General features: G+C 29.3%; 1 protein-coding gene across 4 annotated transcripts in view; it reads left to right on the top strand.

Annotated features, from left to right (window-relative positions):
• Nucleotides 1-24,862, top strand: part of LOC129958563 (multiple epidermal growth factor-like domains protein 10) — an 83,692-nt gene that overhangs the window by 48,450 nt on the left and 10,380 nt on the right. For all 4 annotated transcript variants that reach the window (XM_056071111.1, XM_056071112.1, XM_056071110.1 and 1 more), the window contains exons 9-19: nucleotides 1,227-1,339; nucleotides 5,370-5,643; nucleotides 6,795-6,907; nucleotides 7,915-8,188; nucleotides 8,451-8,563; nucleotides 8,675-8,838; nucleotides 10,440-10,546; nucleotides 13,679-13,827; nucleotides 14,582-14,716; nucleotides 21,169-21,297; nucleotides 24,239-24,367. In XM_056071111.1, the coding sequence (XP_055927086.1) occupies nucleotides 1,227-1,339; nucleotides 5,370-5,643; nucleotides 6,795-6,907; nucleotides 7,915-8,188; nucleotides 8,451-8,563; nucleotides 8,675-8,838; nucleotides 10,440-10,546; nucleotides 13,679-13,827; nucleotides 14,582-14,716; nucleotides 21,169-21,297; nucleotides 24,239-24,367 (1,700 nt within the window). The remainder of the gene's footprint in view (nucleotides 1-1,226; nucleotides 1,340-5,369; nucleotides 5,644-6,794; nucleotides 6,908-7,914; nucleotides 8,189-8,450; nucleotides 8,564-8,674; nucleotides 8,839-10,439; nucleotides 10,547-13,678; nucleotides 13,828-14,581; nucleotides 14,717-21,168; nucleotides 21,298-24,238; nucleotides 24,368-24,862) is intronic.

Raw genomic sequence — 24,862 nt, forward strand, 5'->3', positions numbered from 1 at the left:
GATCAATATTTTGTAACAAATGTTCGTCAATGCCATACAAATCATTTGCGGCCTTTTCTTGTATCCGCCATTTCATACAGGGGAAGAGGAATAACATTTTTACTAGATAATATGCGAGAAAATTTTGGGAAGACAACCTCTGCTTTTTTTAAAATTATATTTAAATTTGCAAATGTTTCACTAGCAATATGCTGGAAATATTCACACTTGAATATTGCCACTATTTCATGTTTTTTTTTACTTCAGTTTCTTATAATATTTACTTCTTAAATGCTGCTTACCTAGAGATTAAATTGAAATCAACAAAAAAATTGTACGATGTAGAGGGGATATAAAATGGAATGATCCCTCTAAATTTGTATTGTTAAATAGCCACTTCTAGATTTAACCCTGTGCTGACTATTATAATATTGCATACAAATAATTTATAAGATATTTTTAAGAAATTATCGGCATTTAAATTATTTGCTACTTAGATTTCATGCAGAATTTTTGGCATAGCAGAATTTTTGGTATATAAATGTGTAATGAAATCAAAGTACCAAATGATTTAAAAGAGGGAAAATACTTCTATAATAATGAATGCTCCAAATGAATGGTATGTCATCTAGTAAGGAATTTAAACAAACATCAAGGGGATTGTGTAAAATTGCTACCAACTGATGTAACTAATACCTAGAATGATACTTCATTTTCCAAGCTTTCATAATATAAATCTAGTTCGAGGACAACTAAGCAATAAAGGGATCTAAAATGCAATGACGTACATGCGTTGAAGATATTATTTGACAAGGAAACTTTGAATCTAAACTTAAATCAGCTATTCTGAATCACAAGGCCAAGATTTAAATGAGTCACCAAGATTATTTTGTGATCACGAGCTTAAACCGCCAGTATCTTGAAATGACAATTATTCAAAACTTAATCATGTTTATGAGGTATAAAGGTTTAGAGGGCTTTTGGTTATCAGATATTGATAACTGTTCTCGTGTTGTCTTTAGTATCAGATATTGATTTAAATTTAAATATACATATCTATTTGTCTAAATTAACTTAGAGAATTCTGGGTTGAATAGAAAAAAATCATTCTTTAATTGGTTTTATTCTATTTCCGGATTTGTAATTAAATCTGCAACTAATGGAAGAAATAAAACAGATGTGTAAAAATTTCGTATAAATTTCAAAAATAAGTTGTGATGTAATTAAGACTTCTTTCTTTCTTACAGATGTGATCAAATTTGTCCTCCCGGAACATATGGAGAGAACTGCTCAAATCTGTGTTCTTGCGTGAATAATGCTGATTGTGTTCATACGAATGGAAAATGCATTTGTGCTCCAGGTAAGAGACGAGTTATAGAATTACTTGATATTATCTAAATTCAGAAAGATTCAAAGAACATATTTTGAAATATTCTTTCAATTTTCTCCTTATTTTATTGGTTTGCCAGTATGAGTCGTAAAATTCCTTCATAAGAAAAGAAAAAAAATGAAATATCGCTTTAAAATCTTCTCTTTAAATAAAAATTTGAAGGAAAAAAAACTCGTATATGCATTCAACGAATCCATATTCATATATGTTCAGTATGAATAAGACTTAACACAGTAATAGGCTGCTTAAATTTTCCTGCTTACTATACTATCATAATTCCTGTGCATTACGATAAAAAAAAAAAAAAAAAAAAAAAAAAAAACCTGCTTTGAAAGGTCCTCTCAAGGTTTCTTTTTTATTTTCTTTATAATGTTCTGATATAATTCTATCAAATATTTCAATCCGTATCGAAACTTCGTTTATTTGTCAAAAATTTCGATGACTTAAATTTAACTTTTAATTCCCAATGCACCTTTTTTTTTATTAGAGCATATACACACTAGAAAACTGTCCCTGACCTGCCTTAGCCTATAAGAGATCTGAATGACTGAGTTGCCACGCCACACGCCATTTAAAACGGGCACTATAATAACCACAAAACAGCTCCCATTACGACCTAGTCTATGCTTCCAGTTATCACACAAATGAACGATCAATCAGTCTTCTTAATGATGGTAGTTCACTCCCCCATCATCCACATTGTATCAATCAAGGAAGCGGTTTATTTTTAAAGTAACTTCTCATCCCCATACTCAAAGTGGATTGTTAGAATATATACAGGGTGATCTAAAAGCATTGCAATAAATTTCTAGTGCAAATCATTTTATTCTAAAAAGATATATTTTACATAGAAACATATAAAATTGACATATATACTATCGTAATTCCAGTTAATGTCATAGCGGAATTCGGATTGATATGTATAGCGATGCTGGAATGACAGGCTTGAATTTAATGTATAGGACAATTATTAGAAATCAGCAAGTAGTCTGTTTCATGAAAGATTTCCAAAAATACATATATACAAACAACGAACTGTTTTCGTGTTTATACTTGACTGTGTAAATTGGGTCTCTCACAATTAGTATTTGCTGTGGACGAGTATTCATGTACTCCGATTATGTTTTGTAACATTATGCAGGCATTATTTACTATAACTATTATGCAAATCATATCTGTGTACATTTATGATCCATTTATTGTGTCACAAGCGTAAATATATTATAGTAATTTCTTTGTAAAGCATATTTGTTTTGGTATACCCGATCTATGCTTGAATTTTTTCGGTCTCTTTCGAATCCCCTGTATATTTAAAAAGTAGTACCGAATTCGATATCTCTAAACTATACATTTTTTGTTATGAAAATAGACTAATATAGTTATAAAACAAATACAAAATGCAAAACTCAGTAAAATTAAACTTTTATCTATACATAATTGCACTAAGAGAGACAAATCCCACTTTTCTCCGGAAGCATAATTTCACCGTTTCGGAGAAATGCAGATAAATTGAAAACATCTTCAATAAAAAAAATCGATTTTTGATTTAAAAAAAATATGAAAAAAGAGAGAAAAAAAAAAAAGAAGGAAGGTATGTCAAACTCGAAAGGATTTTTCCCTCCTTTTAAACTCTTTGTAATGAGATATAAGAAATTCCACGAAACGCCATTCATTAATTTTTTCAGAACAAAGACATTTTCCAAAAAATATGTTCTAATGTATTCGGGATTAATTCCTATTAGAGATAACATTTTAAAAGAAAGAGATAAAGCGAAAAAAATTAAATTCTCAAGCAATAAAATCTTAATTTATAATTCCTTGAATTTATCTTCGAATACGAATGTGTTCTTTTAAATAGAAAATTCTTGGTAAAAACATTTGCTTTGGTTTCTGAGAAAATTTCATGGAATAGACTGAAATAAATATTAGGCTTATTTAATTATGTTTTTTACTTTTTCTGTTTTTTTATCGTCAAAGTTAAAAATTCTTTTGTAAACGGGAAACTAAATTTGATATGAATTATCATTTAACATTAAAATAGATAACGAAATATTCATTTTCAGACATACATTTTAAAAAAATCGCACAGTTAAATTTTTTTTTCTAATACCGTTGAACCTCGATTATTTGAACTGAACGGGACAGTAATCCTCTCATCGATTATCGAAAATGCGGTTAACATTGACTAAATTTTAAGGGGCAACTTCTTTCCTTTCTACAAAATTTTCCAGAATTATTTATTCAAAAATATGAATCTAAATCCTCACATACTACGACATATTAATATTTTAGCATTTTTTTAGCTACTAGACTTTTTATTATACGAAAGAATGTTACTCATTTTCGACTGTTCCTTTCCTTTTTCTCAATGATTCAATTAACAAGGACTTCGGTCGATAGGGACCCGGATAATAAAGGCTCTTCTGCAATCGAGAAAAGAAAAACATAAAAATTCTTTTTCAAAAATATTAATTTTGTCTAAACTTGGTGAATGGAATGCTTTATAATGTAAAAGGAAGGGCTAGAATTTAGCAGAAATAAGTTAATAAATAAAAATGAATAATAAGACCATATTGTAGCCTTATGGTAACAATATATATTTTAGTGTAACATAGCATCAGATCTAAAATAAAAACATTCGATCAGGATGATACTCATACACGAAATACATCAGGATGAGATCCATTTTAACTCACTTTTAGTTAACGTTTCATATTTGTAAAGATGAAATTCTGTAATTGATTTTCCACTCGCTTCCTTATGAGTAAGAGAATTGAACTTTTGAATACTTGAGTATTCTGGATTATAATATACTATTTTAATATTTTTAAAAGTTAATAATTAAATTAAAATTTTGTTTCATAAAAGTGGCGCTACCAAGTAGTGAGTTTGAGGCATAATATATTCCAAAATTATAAAGTAGCAAATAATTAAAATAGAAGAAATTTACTGTTTAGTGCATTAATAAATGTATGATTTAAAACTTTTTTGTATTAAATGCATTCACTTTAGTTTCAAGCAGATCACTCACATAACTTTTAAATTTTCACTTTCTCCACTCTTAATTTATGAGTTTACTATTTATTTGCTTTATTTTAATCTATAAATATTTTTTTTTAAAAATAGACCTGGTCCTATTTAATCCCAGTCTCTACTGCAACCTTATAAAGGGTGTCACGAAATTAATGCAAGATTTGAAATACCACCATTCTTGCAGTAACCTTGCAACCTTATTAAAAACATTGGGCAACTGATAGTTTAGAGTTAGTAAAAATGGAGTGGTACACGATAGAACAATGCGTTTTCATTGTTGAATAGTATTACAAAAATAATGAAAGTCTGGCTGCCACATTCAGAAATTTGAGAATTGGCCCCCTAGATCGTGTGATTTAACACCATTCGATTTCTGTTTATGAGGATATTTGAAGTCAAAGATCTATGCCAATAATCTTACAAGCATGCATGCATTAACGGAGTAAAATGCAACGCTGTTTCAATGGAATTCAGGCACATTTATATGAAATGGTCATGAAAAATTTCGACAAAAGAGTGCGTATGTGCCAGCAAAGCCGTGGAGGGCTTGTGTTATTCCATACATAGCCCTATCCTGTGTACTTTACAATAAAAATAAAAAAATTTAAAGAAAAAACTGTCTCTTATTTAATTTAAATCTTGCGTTAATACGTTGTTCTATCGTGTAACACTTTCTTTTTACTAACCCAAAGTTATAGGCTGTCAAATGGAATTTTTTAATATGATTGCCAACTCTTTACTGCACGAATGGTGGCAAATTAAAATCTTGCGGTAATTTTGGGACACCTTTTAGTTACAATTTATTGTTACCGTGTCTCTTATAATTATTATTACTTGGAAGCAGATAAGTAATTGAATCTAGTTACTCTTAGCATTGATTACCAAAGCTATCTTGAATTTTTATTTCATGTTCCTCAATATTTTAAAGTAAGTAAAGACTTAAAATTGCCTTTATCGTTTCATATAGGATATTCTGGTCATCACTGTGAAGAAACCTGCCCTTTCGATACTTATGGATTCAACTGCACCCATCAATGTGATTGCAAAAATGGTGCGAACTGCAATCCTTTCACCGGTGAATGCGAATGCCCTCCGGGATATATTGGATACTTGTGTGAGGAAAAATGTCCAAATTCTTCTCATGGTCCAAATTGCCAATACAAATGTAACTGCAGTAATGATGCTGAATGCGACCCCGCCAACGGAACTTGCATTTGTAAACCTGGGTTTTCTGGAGAGCAGTGAGTTATTTTTCAGATTTTTTTTTAATTCACATGTTAGCTATTTTATTCACACGTTTTTTGCCTACATTTAAGCATCGTAGAGGAGGAGTAATTGTTTGGAGGTATATGGCAGCCAATGTCGTAGGTGGTTTAACCTTTATAGATTCAACATTCATTTATCATATGGAGTATGTAAGCATTTTAAAAGGAAATTTAAAATACAGAGCACAGAATTTGAATTTTGGAGATGACTTTTGGTTTATACAGAAAAATTCTCCTAAGCACACTGCTCACATTATGAAGCCTTAGCCGCTACACAATATCAAAAATGAGTTGCATTCTTTTCTACAAACGCTGAGTTTAAACACGATCGAACATGGGACTTAATGGAGATCAAAATTCACCAACATGGCATAAACTTGAAAAATATGTTGAAAACAGTGATTATCACATAGTGGAATAACGTTTCTTCTGAAGAAACATTCAAACTAATCTAATCTATGCCCATGCGATTGACAGTGTTTCTTAGACGTAAGGACTAACCAACTAGATAATAAAATTTAATTTGTAGTCCAAGGCAATTAATTTTCTAAGCTTTTTTTATGTGTACGCAGACTTTTTTTGGTTGCCATGTATGTTTTTTAAATGTAATTAATCTCTTTAAAAAACCATATTGTTATATTCCCGCAATTTTTGTTAAAAAGGAATTGTTTGAAAAATATGATAAAAAAAATTTAAATTCGTATCATTATTGAAACGTGTTTTTTATTCTTGAATACTTGCTTTGCCCTCAGATTTTTTTTTCAACATTTGAAATAAATAAAAAAGTGGTTAGAGTGAGATTCATTTGTAGTGCCATTTTTTTTTTCTTTCTGTGTGCTAATTTTAATTTTCTCGATTGGTATTAGGACGCTATTTTAATTACTTTTGAAGAAATAATTTAACATAAAATCAATATAGCTCCATCAAAATCGCAGATGCAATTCATAAACCTAGTATTTTATGAGCAATTTCCATTTCCATTCGAGTAATATGAAATCTAAACTGCTTCAAATGTAATTGCACATCAAAAGTAATGATTACTTTTAGTCTCTGATTTTTTTTATAAACACATTTAAAGTTTAGTTTCCATAAGAAATGAATGTTAACTAAATATTTTATGTATGCAGGTGTAATGAATTATGTAGCCCAGGATTCTACGGACCAAACTGCGCTTCCAAATGCCAGTGTTCAAATGGTGCAGATTGTATATCAACAACAGGAGAATGTGTGTGCCAACCAGGTAATTTTTATTACTTCTCAATCGCATATTTACAGATTTTATTGCATGAATCTAATATAAGTTATAGATGAATAATTTGTTATAGTATGACTAAAAATTACTATAAGTAAAATACAACTGAGAGATTTAAATTTCATCCAAAATTATAGGTAATGGCTACCGATGATGATATTTTGCTTAATAGTAACTCTTGTTGTCTACCTTTTCAGATAAGATTTGCATTTCCGCAAAATTATTATATTGATACCTTAAAATCTTCACATAATTTGTACTATCATCTCCACAAATAAACTTCGGCTTTATTTTATAATTTTTTTTAAAATTTATTCCAAGAAAATAAGATTTGCATCTCCAGAGAGTAAACTTGCTGAAAGTATATTCCCACAAAGAGATGTGGTCTTTATTTTGTAATTTTTAAGACTACTCACAGAATTTATAACAAATAACTGAATAAACGTGATAAATATTCATCATTTCATTTTATCATGGTCGTTAAACGATTTTTGATACTATGACCATCTCAGAAGTTTTCTAAAAAGGCTGCTTCATTTTTACTCTTATATTCAGGGTTCGATGAATGATGATAAAAGTTTTCTTTAAAATTTCTGTAACAAAATATAATTGACAAACTATTTATATACATTTGTTTCAGATAATTCGATAATGATGATAAAAGTTTGCTTTAAAATTTCTGTAACAAAATATAATTGACAAACTACTTATATACATTTGTTTCAGATAATTCGATTGCAAACCGTGAAATACATCCACATTTTAAGAAAATGAGAAAAAAAAAGTCATTGAATTAATTGAAGATTAAATTTCAAGTTTACATTCCCAGTAAATGAGCTTCCATTACTTTATGGACATACCTATATTTGACAGTAAACAGAAACAAAAACAAAATTTCAACATATTAAAAATACATTTCAAAGTCATAATCAAACATTTCCATTTGATTTATCACAATTTTATTCCATTTTTCCTATTTATAACTTTTATTTCAGGTTATACAGGAAAGCAATGTGAGAACGAATGCCCTAATGGAACTTATGGCCCAGATTGCACTAATATTTGTGAATGTAGAAATTTTGCAAAATGTGATCCAATCACTGGGGGTTGTGAATGTCTTCCAGGCTATTCCGGTCCCCACTGTGATCGGCGATGTCCCAATCTCACCTATGGGTTAAACTGTAGATATAGCTGTAATTGCACAAACGGAGCTTCTTGTGACCCTGTGAATGGAACATGTTTATGCCTTCCCGGTCATACTGGTAAACAGTAAGTTGTTTCAACTGCTACTGATTTTCTCTAAAATTATTGTTAAGTTTCCAAATGGAATAGGAGTAATTGTCCATTCATATTACACAAAATTATTCCTAGTTTTGTAGAAAAACTAAAGAATTATTACTTCCTTAGAACGAAGTTTTACTCAAATTTGAAAAAAAAGTTCATATAGAACATTGGTTTGATAAAGCAGATAATCTAAAAAAGATTATTGAAAATGTAGCAGAAGATTGCTAACGAACACTTTATGTTACAGTTGTGAAGCAACTTGTCCACCAGGTTGGTATGGTAGAGAGTGCGCTTATAAATGCCAATGTCTCAATGGGGGCGGATGTCTTCATACTACTGGAGCATGTGTCTGTCCTCCAGGTAAATTAAACAAAGCACTATTTCATGCATTAAAAGCATTATTCATAGATTTTATTAAAAGTGAAATGTCAAGCAAAGAACTAAAGATTATTTTTTTAATCGTTATTTTAGGTTTCTTTGGTGAATATTGTGAAGAACGATGTCCACAAGGATATTATGGCCGAAACTGCTCTCAGCAGTGTGATTGCCTTCATGCAAGTGGCTGCAACGCATTTACTGGTCAATGTGAATGTCTCCCCGGTTATGTTGGTCCTCAGTGCAAAGAAATGTGCAAGGTAAACAAAAATTAAGTTTATAAATAGTTATTCAGACTCACTATACCAACAAATGTGTTCAAGAGGAATACTTTATTAGCATAACACTGAATTATCCATTGTTTGAAAGAAGTCGTGTAAAATTAAACACAGCATTAGCAAAGCATAAAACATACATATAAATGAAAAAAAAACCCTCATCTATCAATAAAAATGACTGATCGATATTTTTGAAGGAAAAATGTATTCCTAAAATTGCGGGCATCTTAAATATAATAAGTTGAACTGTAAGTAATTCAATTGAATAATAAGTCTTTGTACCATCAGCCATCATGTTATCGTACAAATCGAAGACCTGAAATAAGAAAAATAGACCATTGAACAGAATCAAATGGAATAGATACACTGTATCTGTGAAGAATTTTAAATATTCTCCAGATGTAAATTAAATATGAAGATAAGGAATTCAAAATTTCATGTCAAAGTAGCCACAGCGTTTATTAGCGAAGTGAAACGAATCTGGGTGTAATTTTGTGCAATAAAGGCATGTCATTTTGATTGATGCATTTCAGTACTCTCCTTGACAATCAACTTGCCAGGCCCTGAATGAGAAAAATTGCCCAGTGAATGTTACCAACTAAACTATATTGAAATTGAAGCCAAGTTTGGGGTACAAATTATTACACGCACCTTTCTTTTTTTTTTAATTCTGGAACTTTCTGATTTCTGTCACACAATCTATGTAAAAGATGATTATCTCATTTTAGATAGTTCAAAAATGTGCTTATTATGAAAAAATCGCATGGAGACCTCTTTTTTAAAATGAATGAATGAATGAAACACAACAGGTATCTACAGTCATAGAGCTGTTGAAAAAATGGAATGATCTCCTCAAATCCTTGATCAAAATCTTACCAAATATTCGTGATGAATATTCGAGTAGCTGGTGAGAACTAGTTCATATCTGCCTATATCCATGTTAAAATAGTAATGATTCTACTGTAATAATATCCAAATAATTGCTTTGTAATGATGATATCCAGATAATTGTTTGTCAGCGATAATATCCAGCAGAATTTGAGATCAGATAGTGTAATCAATCACCGAAACAGTATACAAATTGCATACTGTTAGTGTAATTTTCATTTTGCTCATTTACTAATTTAAGATCCACATTTTTCTCACAGTGGATCGTAGATAACATGAAACGTACTTTCTTCTAATTTTATAATTATTTGAAGCTTTAAAATAAAGTAAACTTCACAAACTAAGTAATCATTTAAGCTACAGAAACCAAAAGAACTTCTTGCCTATCATTGACTTTTCAATATGGCTGCCTTTATCAGAACAAGGATAGGTGTTTCCAGAAAACGCATTACTTGCTTAGCATCAAATGAATGGGCTGAACCAAACAGTTTCGCTAAAATTGTGTAGGACAATGTTAATTGTGGTCATCATAATTGTCTAAAATAATATCTTTTTTTAAATAATACTTTTCTTTGTTCTTTCCCTTATTCTCCTGTTTTTCTTGTTTATTTTCTCGTGACTAACAGACGATGTTTTATTGTCCAACTACTTGAAAATAATTTTTGTACAATGATATATTTTATATCCTTTTTCAGGTTGGATACTTCGGTCATAATTGCAGTTACTCTTGTAACTGCAATAAACATACCACTGCTGGTTGCAATCCTATCACCGGTGAATGTACTTGTATTTCAGGATGGCAAGGAAAGTTTCATTTTTTAGTAAATTTGAACGAAATAACCAAAAACAGGGTCTGAAAATCCACATACAAATTTCTGAGGGCCATAGGCGAGGATGAACAAAAACGCACCTCTCAGAAAAAGATACACAACAAGAACATAATTTAGGGTGTAGTGTAAGCTGTTCTATTATTCGAAACTTAGCAGTAATTGGTAAGATCTGATTTATGCTGACAGTTTTGCCAGCGCACTTAAAGTTCCATTATTCGCAATTGTGTAAAACTGAGATCACGAGATCTCTATAGCATTTGAAAACTTTCAGCAATTCATATGGTATCAGATTGAAGCGTGCATCAATGAGAATAATTGGAAATGATTGGCGAAACCGTATTCTATATCTATCAAAGTTATTCTGTTAATTTTCTTCTATTAAACTGTCTAAACTACGACCTATATTTCTTTTTTAATATGTTTTTGTGTTTCTTCTCTAGCCAGTCTTTTCGGTAGTGTTTTTCCGATATAAATATAGTTCATTTAGATGACCTCTACTCTTCCTCAAAATCTGTATGTGGAGTTATAAGAAACCCTGTAAAAATAACTTCAATCGTTTGATTTAAATTGTTTAATATAAAAACCTGTTTCTTGTATAATTAAAAATCAGAGAAATAGAAATTGCCATTGAAAGTCAAACAAATTTAGTAAACATAGTAAATTAATGGGACTGTAGAAATATAATTAGTTGCTTAACCAAATAAAACTGTTTAAGAATTCTCAATGTCAAACTAGAATTCTATGCTATAGTAACAAAAAATGAATGCATCAGATTTTCGTAAGACTCTCATTATGTAAAACGGACTTCACGGATTTTAATTTTTCAACTAAATTTAATCATTTTTTAAGTAGTTTCCGATATTTATATTTTCTTATTTATTTCTAAAGTTACATAAGAAGAATGTTAAAAATAATTCTGAATTGTTCTTACACTATAAAAAATATTTTTTATAATAAGCAAAGAACTACCTTTCTAATATTATTATCATTTATTGAATGGAAATGAAATTTTTTTTATACAAATTAGAACTAGAAATATTAGAGACTTTATCTTTGACCTTTGGAAATGCACTCTCGAAAGCAAAAATTTTATCAGTCGATTCAGCAACAAAAATTTCCTATATGTATTACTTGGACACATAATAAAAAAAATTATAATATGAAAAAATCTAGAAAATAATTATCCGTTCAGTTTTTAAGGATTATTTAATCTTTTCTGTACAGCTTCATAAAAAGTTTTATGAGATAAAGATGAACTTTCTTTTTAAAAAACTATGCTCTTCAATAAACCAATTACTTAAATTCTTAAAATTCATTGCATAACTTTTTCAAGCAAAATTTATTAGAAGTATTAAAACACAACCTTTGGAGACTCATTATAAAATAATAATAATTCAATTAAAAATCTTCGGCATAGTTTTTTTTAAAGTTCTACTAATAAAATCTTTATAAATGAATTTCACGGAAGTGATTGCAAGAAAATTTACTTAATGCAAGCTAGAATTTGTTGATTAAATGTTTCATAAAATATTAATAAATATTTATTATTGATAACAAAAAAAGTTTAAAAATCTGATCTTAACCAAGTTTGTTAGGATACAGATACTAACTGAATTCAAAATTTGTTAATCGAACAATAATTATTAAAATATGTAGAATATTAATGAGCTCTCATTATAATAATTACTTTTCAGAAAAACTAATTCCAATACAATAAACCCATCTTATTACATCTCTTTTGACACAGAACTCTGTAGAATATTAAAAACAATTTTTTTTTAACAAAAGGAGTATTTATGAAAATAAATTATGAATGTTTAGTATTATTTTAAAAATAGTTTAATTTTATAACATGTAATGCTTAAATTTTTCAACATATAGAGAATTCTAGAATGACAAGTTGAATAATTCCCTCGTCTAAAAAATTTAAAATTTCTCAATTTGTCGAAATAATGGCAGTCAGAAAATTGGCTGGCTGACCTGGATCGATATATGCAAAACTATCATCCAATTCTCCTGTATAATGATTCGATTTCTAAATTGCAAAAATAATCGAAAGTTTAAATAAGAAATTAAAGAAAGTTTTAAAATACATTTCTTGGTAATAAATGTCATCTAGAATAATTTAGTTGAAGTTTGATCATTCGTAATTATCTTGCCAATTGCATGAAATTTCACACATTTATGGAGTGATATCAACGAAGTATTTCATTGCGAAGGCTAACATGTTATACACTGCAGACATCCTTTAATTTCTATTTAAAGGATGTTGGTCTCTATTAAAGAAATTTTTATTTAAAGAATGGAAAATTTATAATTAATATTCACTTCAAATTTCGTTTTCTTTGTTAAATGAATAGATATCAAACTTCATTTATAATTCATGAAGCAAAATAAAACAAATAAGTGTACAGCATTTTCGTTTATAGATGATTTCATAACTTATGAATTTCGATTATATATAATCCGAAATTGATAGCATCGAAAAATTAATTCAAGTTCTCTTTGGAGCGAATATAACAGATTGTGAATCTTTCATTACTTGGTTTGTAATGATTAACTGCACATAGAATGTAAACGCCTTTAACGGAAAAGTGAATGAAGCGACCGTCTTTGAACGGGATCAGATGTACGTAAAGCTTAATAAGCTAGGCAATTAATTAAACATCTCCCTCCGCTCTTCAAGCATCCATGGAAAAGCTGAATATTATTCAGACACCGACTAGATGTTATGCAAATTTAATTCAAATCAGAATGCATTAAGGATCATGATATTTCGACCTTTATATGATGATGTATTCAAAGGCATTAATTATTTAATCAAAAATTATTCAAATCATGTATTATAGATAGTTTGTTTTCAGTGGTTTTTATTTAACAAAACAATTTCTGTCTGAGTTATTTAATATTGCTTGTATAACAGATTTAATGTTTATTTTCTAACCTTCTTTCAGTCGACATTTTATCTTGAGAAACTTATTTAAAGTACATATAATGAAAACTTCAAATAACGAGCAGACTGAATTAATAAAGCCTGAATATATTTTTTATGGAATGATATCTTATTCGTAATGCTTTATTTTTGAACAGTTTAATAATTTTACAGGTTCGAGGTGTGAATCTCAATGCTCGCCAAATACTTGGGGCCAAAACTGCCAACGAGAATGTCGGTGTATGAATAATAATACATGTCATCATTTAACTGGCAAATGTATGTGTGCCAGAGGATGGACAGGAGTCGACTGCTCCCAGAGTAAGTTACTGTTATTTCGCCTTTAATATAATACAACATCTTCTGAGACAATATTTAATCAGATAAATATTTTTAGATTCGAAAAAGTTAAAAAAAAATCACGAAAACAGTTGCATTTAATTTACATAAAAAAATACAAAGAGAAAGACGCCTGAAAATAAAATTTTTCTTTCTAATTTTCATAGATTTTTCTCTTGTTATTTATTTGTAAAGAGAAAGTAGTGTAATCGTCTATAATGTTGACCACGAAATTTTGACAAATTCCTCATATGAGGCCGTAAAACATATTTTCGACAGACATAATAACGTTTCAGTATGATGTCTGTCAGTCTGTTAAATCGATAAATAAGAAACAAATTGAGCTTAACTGCTGAAAATTAGTAGTAGTTTTAACATCAATTTTTTAAAGATTTCTAGCAAAGTATTTACGAAACCTATTGAAGGAACGTCTGTCTGAACGAACGTCATATCTTTCCACATGCCTGTGATTACAATAAATAAAAATGCAAAGATTTATATAAATGAATCTGGTATACGAATTTATCATCGACATTGTACATGTAAATTAAATTTTGGTAAAGTTTAACCGTCATTCTGTATATCTACGTATATGCAGACGCAATAACTCTTAAACATAACAACTTAAATGAATCGTCTAATGATGATCTAATCTTATATGAATCTATTCATCGTCTGAACTAACTAGATAATACTTTTTACCACGCTGGAAATTTGATTTGAAATTATTTTTTAGAGTGTCCACCGGGTACTTTCGGATTGGGATGTGAAGAACAATGTCCTTATTGTATGTACGGAGATGGAACCTGTAACCACATTACTGGTCAATGCAACTGCTTACCTGGATACATTGGGAGTCGATGTGAGAAAAGTAAGATTAAAACATAAGTTGTTAAATTTTGGTTAAAACAACCGATAGTTATTTAAGTATCGTGTACTAAACAATGCGTCTTTCTCATGTATGCTTCTCTATTCAATGTAAAAAATGTTACTCACTGAAAATCGCTATTTTTTTATTCTAAATATTTCCTGATTCCATAAAACGATTTCTAGTTTCAGTGCTATAATTAAACTCTGTTTTAAATTTAAAAAATGGCTTACTTCAAATCAACCAAGACAAAGCTATACATATTGTTCCGAAAATCGTTTGATGAAGGAACGGTGAAAGTGCAATAGGCCAGATAAGGGTAAACGACTCTTTATCTCGCTCAAAAAAGGCTATACAGGTAGGAAAAACACAGCAGAGGATATACAAAGAAAAGCACTTTTAGAAACTCGCACCACAAACAGACAGGATGCAGAAATCGCTCTCAGATAACAGCGAGATCTCGCTCTGTAATCGACATTCTAAAGAGAGAACTGAACCTCGTGTGCATGTCTCCACTTATATAGTTCTCGTATCAGGCTATAGAACTTTGCTGCAGGATGTTTTGGATCTCGCTTTTTAATAGAGGTATAACCATAATTCATGTATTTTCGAGATCTTTTTTCTCTCGAAAGTCGACAAATGGTCTCCAACGTTGTGTGGCATCAACTAAACATCCATTAAAATACATTAACTGTCATTACTATGTAACTATCTTTGCAGGGAAACAATATCGCATATTTCTAACAAAAAATATTTTTTTTATATTGTTAATGCAGCAAGTAACCTACAGTATTTCAGAAAATATAATACAAATTTTCCATTTTTTAAAATTATAACTCATATAAATTTCTTCAAACGATATTTGTCTAAGTAAGGAAAAAGCAATTTGCAATTAATTTTTTTCTCAGTTATAATTGATAATACAAATATCTTTTGAATTTGAGTTTAATCATTTAAAAGAAACAGCATTTATTTATAAATCATTATTTGTGTTTACGGCCACCATCATAATTCGTTTGAGATTTGTAAGCTACCTCAAATACATCTTGAAATCAAATCCTATACATAAAATAATGTAAATAATTCAGCCTAATAAATTAGGTATTTAAATATTCTTATTGAGCATAAGAAAGTCGTGAAAAATTTATTATAACCACAAATAAAGAGATTTTTGCTTCTTTGTACAGTTGGCATTTAGGTGAATGACAATATACTTTTTGACTAAAAATATTCTTAACATACTGAGATAATATTTATCATATTAAGAATTATCAATCTTTTAAAAATATAAGACTTTTTAATAAAATCAGTTATTAAATTAAAATGACTGTTCTTATTTTTAAATTTAATGTAATTTGTGGCCAAATATTTTTAGTAACATCGTTTACACACACATTATCACGAAGTTTAGTTTTAGTAATATCGTTTACACACCTTTATCACAAAGTTTTCCCCAAATACCTATATCTACTCAGTTTATGAACGAAAAATAGTATTTATTTATATATTTGAAAAAGGTACTTATGCTCTAAATTTTTAAGTTCAGAAATTCATATAAAAGTAATTTTTGCTTTCAGCGTTTGAATGAAAGATGTGAAGAGGAGTTTTAAATCCTTCTTCATTCTTAAAACATAGAAAAGCTTTCGTGGTATCATTTCCTGTGAAAAGAATTGTGTCAGTCTACAGAATTGTCTCTTTGGCCTTAAGCGAAATGAATTTTAATGATCTTTTCATTAAGAACCCTAGTGAGCAGTTTCACGCTTGGAGAAATTCCATCTGATGGTTCGCATTGCTTAAAATTGTAATTATCTTCATTTCAAGGGAGTGATCCGTGTAGAATGGCGATTCTATCTTCAAAAGAATTAAATGGGGGAAATGGGACAGAGAACTGTTCTAACCTCCTCTAATTCTAACCATGAACGTAGGGATGCATTTTTTTCCTAGCAAATTCGAATGATAATCTTATTTTAAGGCTGCTTCATCCTTAGACTGTTAAAAGAAAATATTTTTATTTTCTTATAATTCTTAATTTTTTCCAAGAACTGTTTTTTTTAAAACTACATTGATGGAATTATTAAGCTGCAGCATTCCCTGAAATTATTTTAAAAGCTTATTTTCTCCTTCGGAATTCAGCTTGGATATCTTTCAACATGGAAAGTTTGATGAACAACCAATTAATAATAATAAACAAAGAAAGAAGACAGAAAATTAATTAATAAATAGGAGATTGACCAATTGATGCTATTCGAAGGATGGTCCTAGAAAGCCTCGAAATCACCCCTGAACCCTGAGAGATATCTTTTAACATAGAAAGTGACCCCCGAGAGATATCTTTTATCATAGAAAGTGACCCCCGAGAGATTCCCGAATTAGCTCAATAAGTAACAGATGCGCAATAGTTGAAAGCGAAAACCAAGGATTGCTCCCATAGCGATTGGTGGTGACTGGGTTGCTCATGTTGCAGAGCAGATTTGGAACAAGGCCAACTGTGCGAAACTTCTTTTATTTTTTCCCCCGCTCATGTAAGATCACCTTTGTTCTCATGACTTCTTTTCCTTTGTTTTTTCTCTTTGGTTCTTATTCTATCAATACATAGAAGATAGATCATGTTGTCCTACGGAAACTTATCTGTTTTGCTATGCATTCATTTTCTTTATTTAGAAGCCCATTCATTGGGAAAAAGATATGCCAATATTTTTTAAAAATTCAATTTATATTATTATAATTTAAAATTTGGGATGTTTAGAAAAAAAGCTGCTGTTTAAGAACTGTTAAACAATTGCCTTTTCTTGTATAATATTTTTTGCAGCTCTGTTATTTCCTGGACTGGTTATATTGTAGCAATTCTATATTTACCTATTATTAAAGTAAAAATAGATTTTTTCTTATGATACATACGAATACCATTAGAGGGCGCCTCAGATATAGAAATTAGAAGCAGACGTAGAAGTAAGCAGGTTTTCACTTCCTGATGGGTAAAATAATGGTGATGTTGCTCTGGACTCATAGCCATTGACCAGTCGTCACTATAGTTGGGTAGGTGCATGAACTACTATACTGCGGGCATTTCTGACATTATTTATCGCAGAGACTCAGTCATGCAGTTCACCCAGGCTCAACAGCAGGGAGTGGTTATGATATGTTTATGGTTATGATACATGTGAACATTTATTTAACTATATGGATATTTTTTTTATTACGAATTGATAACTAAATGAGTAATGTGTTCATTTTTTATAAATCATTTAAGTTGCACGTTTTGCAAATAAGTCAACTTAAATTAAGTTCTGAAAATATTGAAATTTGATACGTTTTTATTTATGAAAAAATATGAATATAATGAACTAAAAATCACGGCAGTTTGTATATTATTAATTTTTTATTTGTTGTATAAGTCTTGTTTTCCTGATAACTTTTGAAATCTTTTCCATATTTTTAACTATTTTTCAACTAATTAGAAAACGATTTTACGTAACTTAATTATAAAAAATGTATTTAAATGTTTAAGTTTTACATATGTTTAAGAAGCACTATGATTTTATTGCTATGAAGAATGTTTTATGGAATTATTTCTCAAATACGTAACTACCCGTATCTTATAATGTTGATGCCTTATAAGGTAAAAAAAAAAAAAAAAAAACATTACTGAAAACTGTTTAGAATAGCAGGTGAACTTTCTTGTATATTAGTAAGAAATATCAATAATTCAGTAATTTTAACCTTCTCAAGAAGGATTTGCTGCAACTAAGTAATGAAAAGTTAAAAATCTTCATTAAGCTCAAAAAGAATAATCAGTGTTCAGTATTTCAAAGTAAGAAATAAAAATGACATATTTTAGAAAAATAAATAAATGTTACATATTTTCTTTCTTCGTTTTCTCTCTATATTTATAACCCCCTCCCCAGTGTGCAGCGGAAGCTTGAAAATGAAGTACCTGTTCAAGCATCATTTTCGCCATCTGACTCAAAATTATGAGCTCAGTCCCAAAATAGTCCTAGAATAGTTTCAAAATATATTTTACATATAACTAAGCTAAACTCCATGTTAATAGATTAATAATAAAAGCTAATAATATAATTTTAACAAATATATCATCATTTAAAATTTTAAACACAAAAATGATTTTTGAAATATCGAAACAAGACTATTTCTGAACTCGCAACTCAAGTGTGTTAGTGAATTTTAATAATCAAAAAATAAGCAATTGGCATTAGTATTCCAATTCTAAAGTGTGTACTTACGAAATTGCAGTAAAAAAACTTAACACATTAACCATGAATCGAATTAAAAGACTTTAATGAATGAACAAAATAATTTTTGTTTAGATAATTGGGAAGATAACCGTTTATTCTCAGGTAGTCACTTGAGGTTTTTCGATTTCCGGAAACGCCCAGTTGAAATTGATTGGGCTCTACGGTTCCATTTCGTTTACCCTAGTATTTTGTTCTGCCACATAGCAACGTAGAGTGAATCATTTTTCCTAAAAGGTATTACGTTGATCAGTCAAATGATCAAAATGTAATGCTGTGATTTGCACATTCCAAAGATTCCAAAGTTCAAGTTCTGTGTTTTCAGCATTTTTTTGGAGTGATTGCAATTTATGTTGCAACAAGCTGTTAAATTTATATATATATATATATATATATATTCTCATTTACAAAATGATAATGGTGTGATTCACAAATTTTAAAGATTCAGAATTTCTCAGGGTTTTGTTTTCTTCCCCTTTACTTCGAAAGGTTTATGCTTTGTAATAAATCTGAATGATTTTCCTCATACAGTACAAGGCTAAAATATAGTACCTGGAAATTCACTAAACTACCATATTTTTTCTCGGTGAAATCTTAAAAGTTATCATAAAAAATCTTTTTATTATTTAAAGTAAAAGAAAATAGAAACTAATCGCAAAAAATCAAATAAAGAAAAATTTAAAAAGTTGTAAGATCAATGTAAAATCAATAAAACTACTTAATGAAATAGATATTAAAATATTAAATGTTAAACAACAGTTGACTTTTTCATTATAAAACTAAAACGTATAACTAATATAAACGAGGTAGTGAAATGAAAATAAAATTTAATGCCTTTGCTCACAATTGTTAAGCAAAATTATTTTATTTTCCTATGTTTACTTTGTCTACAGAAATAATGGCCGGACAACTAAATCCTGTTATTTTAATCTTGTTCTCAGCTTGACAGCTATCATGGTTTTTAGTCTTTAAGTTACTACTTTTTATTAATAATTTAAAAAGTTAACAAAATTTAATTAAAAAAGTAATCGCTACTGGAAAATTCGTCTTTTCAACTTTTATTGTATATAGATTACGATTACTAAATTTTAGTGAATAAATCAATTCAGTATTATATTTCCATTGAGTACAATTCACTTCTGTTGAGGTTCTTCTCATTTACTAAAAAAAATTAGATTGTCAACGAAAGCACCCCTTTATGGGAGAAGGTTAGGATAGGTGTTTATAAAATTTGATTGATAAGCCGAATAACATTAAACAAGGAAAGAGTTTTTAAAGGACAAACACTCATCCGTCTCTTGAAAGGATTTCTCAAAAGTTGAAGTTTCTCGAAATCTGACAGCCTCTTAATTTGAAGATCATAAATAGAAAATTATTTATATTTTACAGTTTCAAGTTATCATTGGTTTCAACGAGGGGAAATGCGTAGAGATTCTGGATTAACCGAGAAAGTACCGATTTTTTCATCTTTATTCCCGTTTGAATACCTATTCTCAACCGTAATATCTGCGAGGAAGTTCAAGCTGAAAATTGTTCTGATATCCACGTTTAATGAACATAACAATACTGTCATAGATTCTTTACCGTTCGAAAAACTGGGAACTTAAAGAGATAAACGTAGTAAGAATCAAAGGCAAACATTTTGGGAAATCTCATGGTCTGTCAGCAGAGACGTCACATTAGTTCCGCTTTTCAGGCTCTTATGAATTACTTAGATGACTACCAAGCATGTTTGATGTTTACCACTTTATAAAACATTGTTCCTTGCAAAAAAATTGTTTATTTTTGGTAGGTACTCAAATCATTTATCACTTTCAATCCAATTACTTCCAACCTTGGAAATAGTGATACAAGTTTCTTATCAAGAAAGAAACTTTATCATTACACCAAGTAAAGTCGCACGGAACATCCCGAGCTGTCATATGGATACCCGGCAATTATAGACTGATAGCAATACGAGAGCCCATTACAGGGATATCATGCCTGAAACCTACAGAAGGATGTAGTTCCGTCATCGTCGATGGTACCATCATCCAGCCACATCATCATTTCTGCATCAAGGAAAACGAGAATCTGCTTACATTTACAGCAATTTCTCATTCTGATACTCGAGATTGACAAGTGTCATATTATATTGAACATAATAACTTTGTCAATTAATTTACTAAAATATTATAACAATCAAATCTTCTTTTCCCCCCATAGGATGTCCTAAAGGTCGTTGGGGAGTCGAGTGCAAAGAGAGGTGTGTATGTGAACATGGAGCGGCATGCAATCAAACCGATGGTCATTGCTTGTGTTTACCTGGGTGGACAGGAGATGATTGTTCTATTCGTAAGGATTTTTTTAAATTCCTTTTTGATACGAATTTCTAAAAATAAATTAACTAATTTATGTTTATATTATACCAGAAAAAGTTTACAAATTTTTTTAAAAATTGATATTTTTAGAACAACTCGTTGTAAAATTTCCCTGATGATTTAGCAAAAAACATGTTGGGGGGGGCTACTCTTGAAATCTGTTAGATAGAATATGGAACATTAAGTATTCGCATTATTCGCTTAAGATATCCAACTAGATTGTTAAGTTGTTGTTGATTGCTGTGCTTTTTCCGGAAAATTTCGAAAACTTTTTTTTATAATGCAAAAAAAGCCTACAACCTAGATTTAAAAGTCGTAAAAAAGTAAAATCGTAATGTCTACCTAGATTTAAAAGTCGTAAAAAAACTATATATTTTAAAACAGACTTTGTTTTTAATATGTGTTTGGTAGAACTACAGATACAGCTATTTCAGTAATACGCAAAGGATAAAAGTAAAACTTGTAATTGTGATATTTTCATCCGGAAGTTAATGATATGTTTTATTTTTAATAAAAATTAAAATGTTTATTTTAACTCTTTTTTTTTTTTTACCCATTCACAATATACTTATTTCAGGCATTCTGTTAAAAAGAAATTTCGAAATGGTATTTGTTTCTAATGTATTTAGATTATCTAATATGCAAGAGGACATTTTTAAAAGTGTTTTTCTGAAGAATGAATATTTCACTATGATTGAATCACAGAAAACATGATACCTCAAAAGCAATTCAATAAAATTTCAGGAAATTCGGTATGCATGTATTTAGCACCTTCCAGGACGTAATAGATCGTGCATTTTAAAATGATTTTTTTAATCATGTTTACGGAGACATTCAGTTCAGAACGCCAAAAAATTTGGCAAAAAAAAAATCATTAACCACAAGTTAAATGTTTATAAAATATTTATTTATAAAAACAATTTTTATTTTGTGGTCTATTACATTCTAGGTAGTTTGAGAAATATTTATTTGAAAAAAAATTAAATATTTCCCTTATGTTGTTTTTCCTAACACTAAAAAATTGCTAACATTTCATTAACTAACTAGATTTTTTCAAAAACTAATGGTAATATATACTTTTCTTCCTTCAAATTTTAACCTTTTAAGACTGTTTCTGTAAACTGGTATTATAAAAAACTTTATGCATTTTTTAAAAAGTTCGTCTTTGAGCCTAGGCGGATACCATAAATAAAGAAATTAAAAAGAAAACAGAGTTTCATTACAAAAGTTTTTATAACTACATATGCACTTACAATACTTTTAATTATGTGATAATTTAAGAAAAGATAATTAAATCTAAAATGAACTCTAAAAGGTGCATTGTTTTGTTTATTTCTAATATTTTCTTTCTTTCTCTTCAGAATAAAAACGCAATTATTCAAATGACTTGATATTTAGTAAAAACGGTAGTTAAAAATATTAACTCAGATGAAAATAAAAATACAATAAAGTATTGTTTTTACGTCTTTCCAGAGACTGACTGAAAATGATGTATAAATGAAAAGACGTACTACCGGCATTGTAATAAGTAATAAGGATTATTATAAATTTAATGCAACTTATGCATTTAAAAAGAAATGATTTTAAAGGTTTTATTGCAGTAATAGTATATTACAGCATAATAGATATATTATTACAATCTTAAAAAATTACATTGAGAACCAAAATTAAATTTTTATTATAAAATTGAGAAAAATCATATTTTTACTGAATTATGCATGTCTAATTTTAACCGAAAGATATGCACGTAGATAGGTGTATTTTTAAAAATATTTTTTATTGTTGTATGACATGCCGATTTTCTGTAGGTATTAAGCACAATATTATGAATCGAATTTCCACTGAATTTTTTTCATTAGTTTTTGGCTTCAAAGGGTTCCATTACATTCTTAAAAGAAGGGAAGACTAATAACCTTTTTTTATCATTACTTACATCTTTTATCATTAGCATCTGACAATTTCTTTTCTATGTAAGTTAATGCGGAAATCAGAACATCAGTATCATATTTCACTTACTCCTCGAAAGTGATATATAAACCAATGGGGAAAACCTCCTTCATTTTAACGAAATTATTCTTGACTAGCTGCATTTGGTAACCAATTGGTTCGCCGGGATTAATAGTTGCTGATGATTATAATTCTTTCTTTACCAAAATATTTTTAAGCTTCAAATTTTTCATTACTTCAAAAGCCTTACACAGTTCTTTTCATTGTGCTTTGTATTCCTCTAATTTCCTGTCTACATCTTCATACATCCCATTATACCAAAGGAAACGGCGACTGTGTTTAAAAATTGACTTTAAAAACTTTTCACCATTGCTTGAATCGGAAGTTGAATTTTAATTTTAAGTACAACAAAATGTCCAAAAAATTATTAAAAGCCTGCATTAAATTTAAACATGCTCATTATAGAAAAATAAGCTGAATCTTCATATCTTGGTCATCAACAAAGGAGGAAAAGGCACGATGAAAATTCAGTAGCAACAATGCGAACGGTTTGAGTTTCACTTCAGCAATGAAATCTATTGTAGTAAAATACGCTTAAAATATTTTAAAAATAAAATAAAACTGAAAGAAAAATTATATCGCAACAATTTGGTAACATTTAAAAAATATGCTGTATTTTAAAATTCTATAAAAATTATTTTTTTATTGAAACATGTTCGGAAGCTATCGAGGGGAAATGCCAAAATTTTATTTAACTTTTAATCAAAATTTCAAAAAATAGCTCCAAAGTACACATTGCTGCTCTCCAAAGTATATATGTACTAAAGGTGGGAGCTCTAGATCAAACGGCCTGGCCTGTAGTGCATCAACAAAAACCACGGAAACACAACCACATTCATCTCTGATATAAAAAAAAGATTACCATTTTAAACTTTTGTTTCAAGATTTTTGTTTCCCTTTTTCAATAGCTTGTATGAATGGAACATACGGATTTTACTGTCAACACACTTGTAATTGCCACAATGGCGCATCCTGCCAACCCAACAATGGCCTTTGTCGATGTCAACCAGGATGGATGGGATCAAGATGTGCAGATGGTAAACTTCATTTCCTTTCTAGCATTTAAACCTCTAGGATTGTAAAACTTTTAAATAATTAACAACTTATTTTTGAAACAACATAATTTTAATGTTTTAATTTCATTTAATGCTTTTCATTTTATCCTAATAACTTTGCTATTCAGATAAATTATGTAAGAAAATAAATGCATTTTTTCTTTATAAAATGCAATTTTTCAGGACATTTATAAAAATTGTTTAATCCTCTCTAGCGCTACTTATTATTTGTTAGTAAAATGAAATGAAAAGATTTAGATATTTTTTATGTTTAAAATTATTTATTTCCTCGAAATTAATCAATTAACTGAATTCGCCTAGGTTTATTAAGATAATTCATTCCTTATTCATTTCTCTCTTCATCGTGCAGCGAAACATAAGAATATAAGCGCAATATGAAGGCAAGTGATGACATCTGTTGACTATTAAAAGCAAATTACTCCGGTAATGGCAAACTGCTTCATCGGACAGGAAAGA

Source organism: Argiope bruennichi, chromosome X1, assembly GCF_947563725.1.
Source record: "Argiope bruennichi chromosome X1, qqArgBrue1.1, whole genome shotgun sequence".
NCBI lineage: Eukaryota > Metazoa > Arthropoda > Arachnida > Araneae > Araneidae > Argiope > Argiope bruennichi.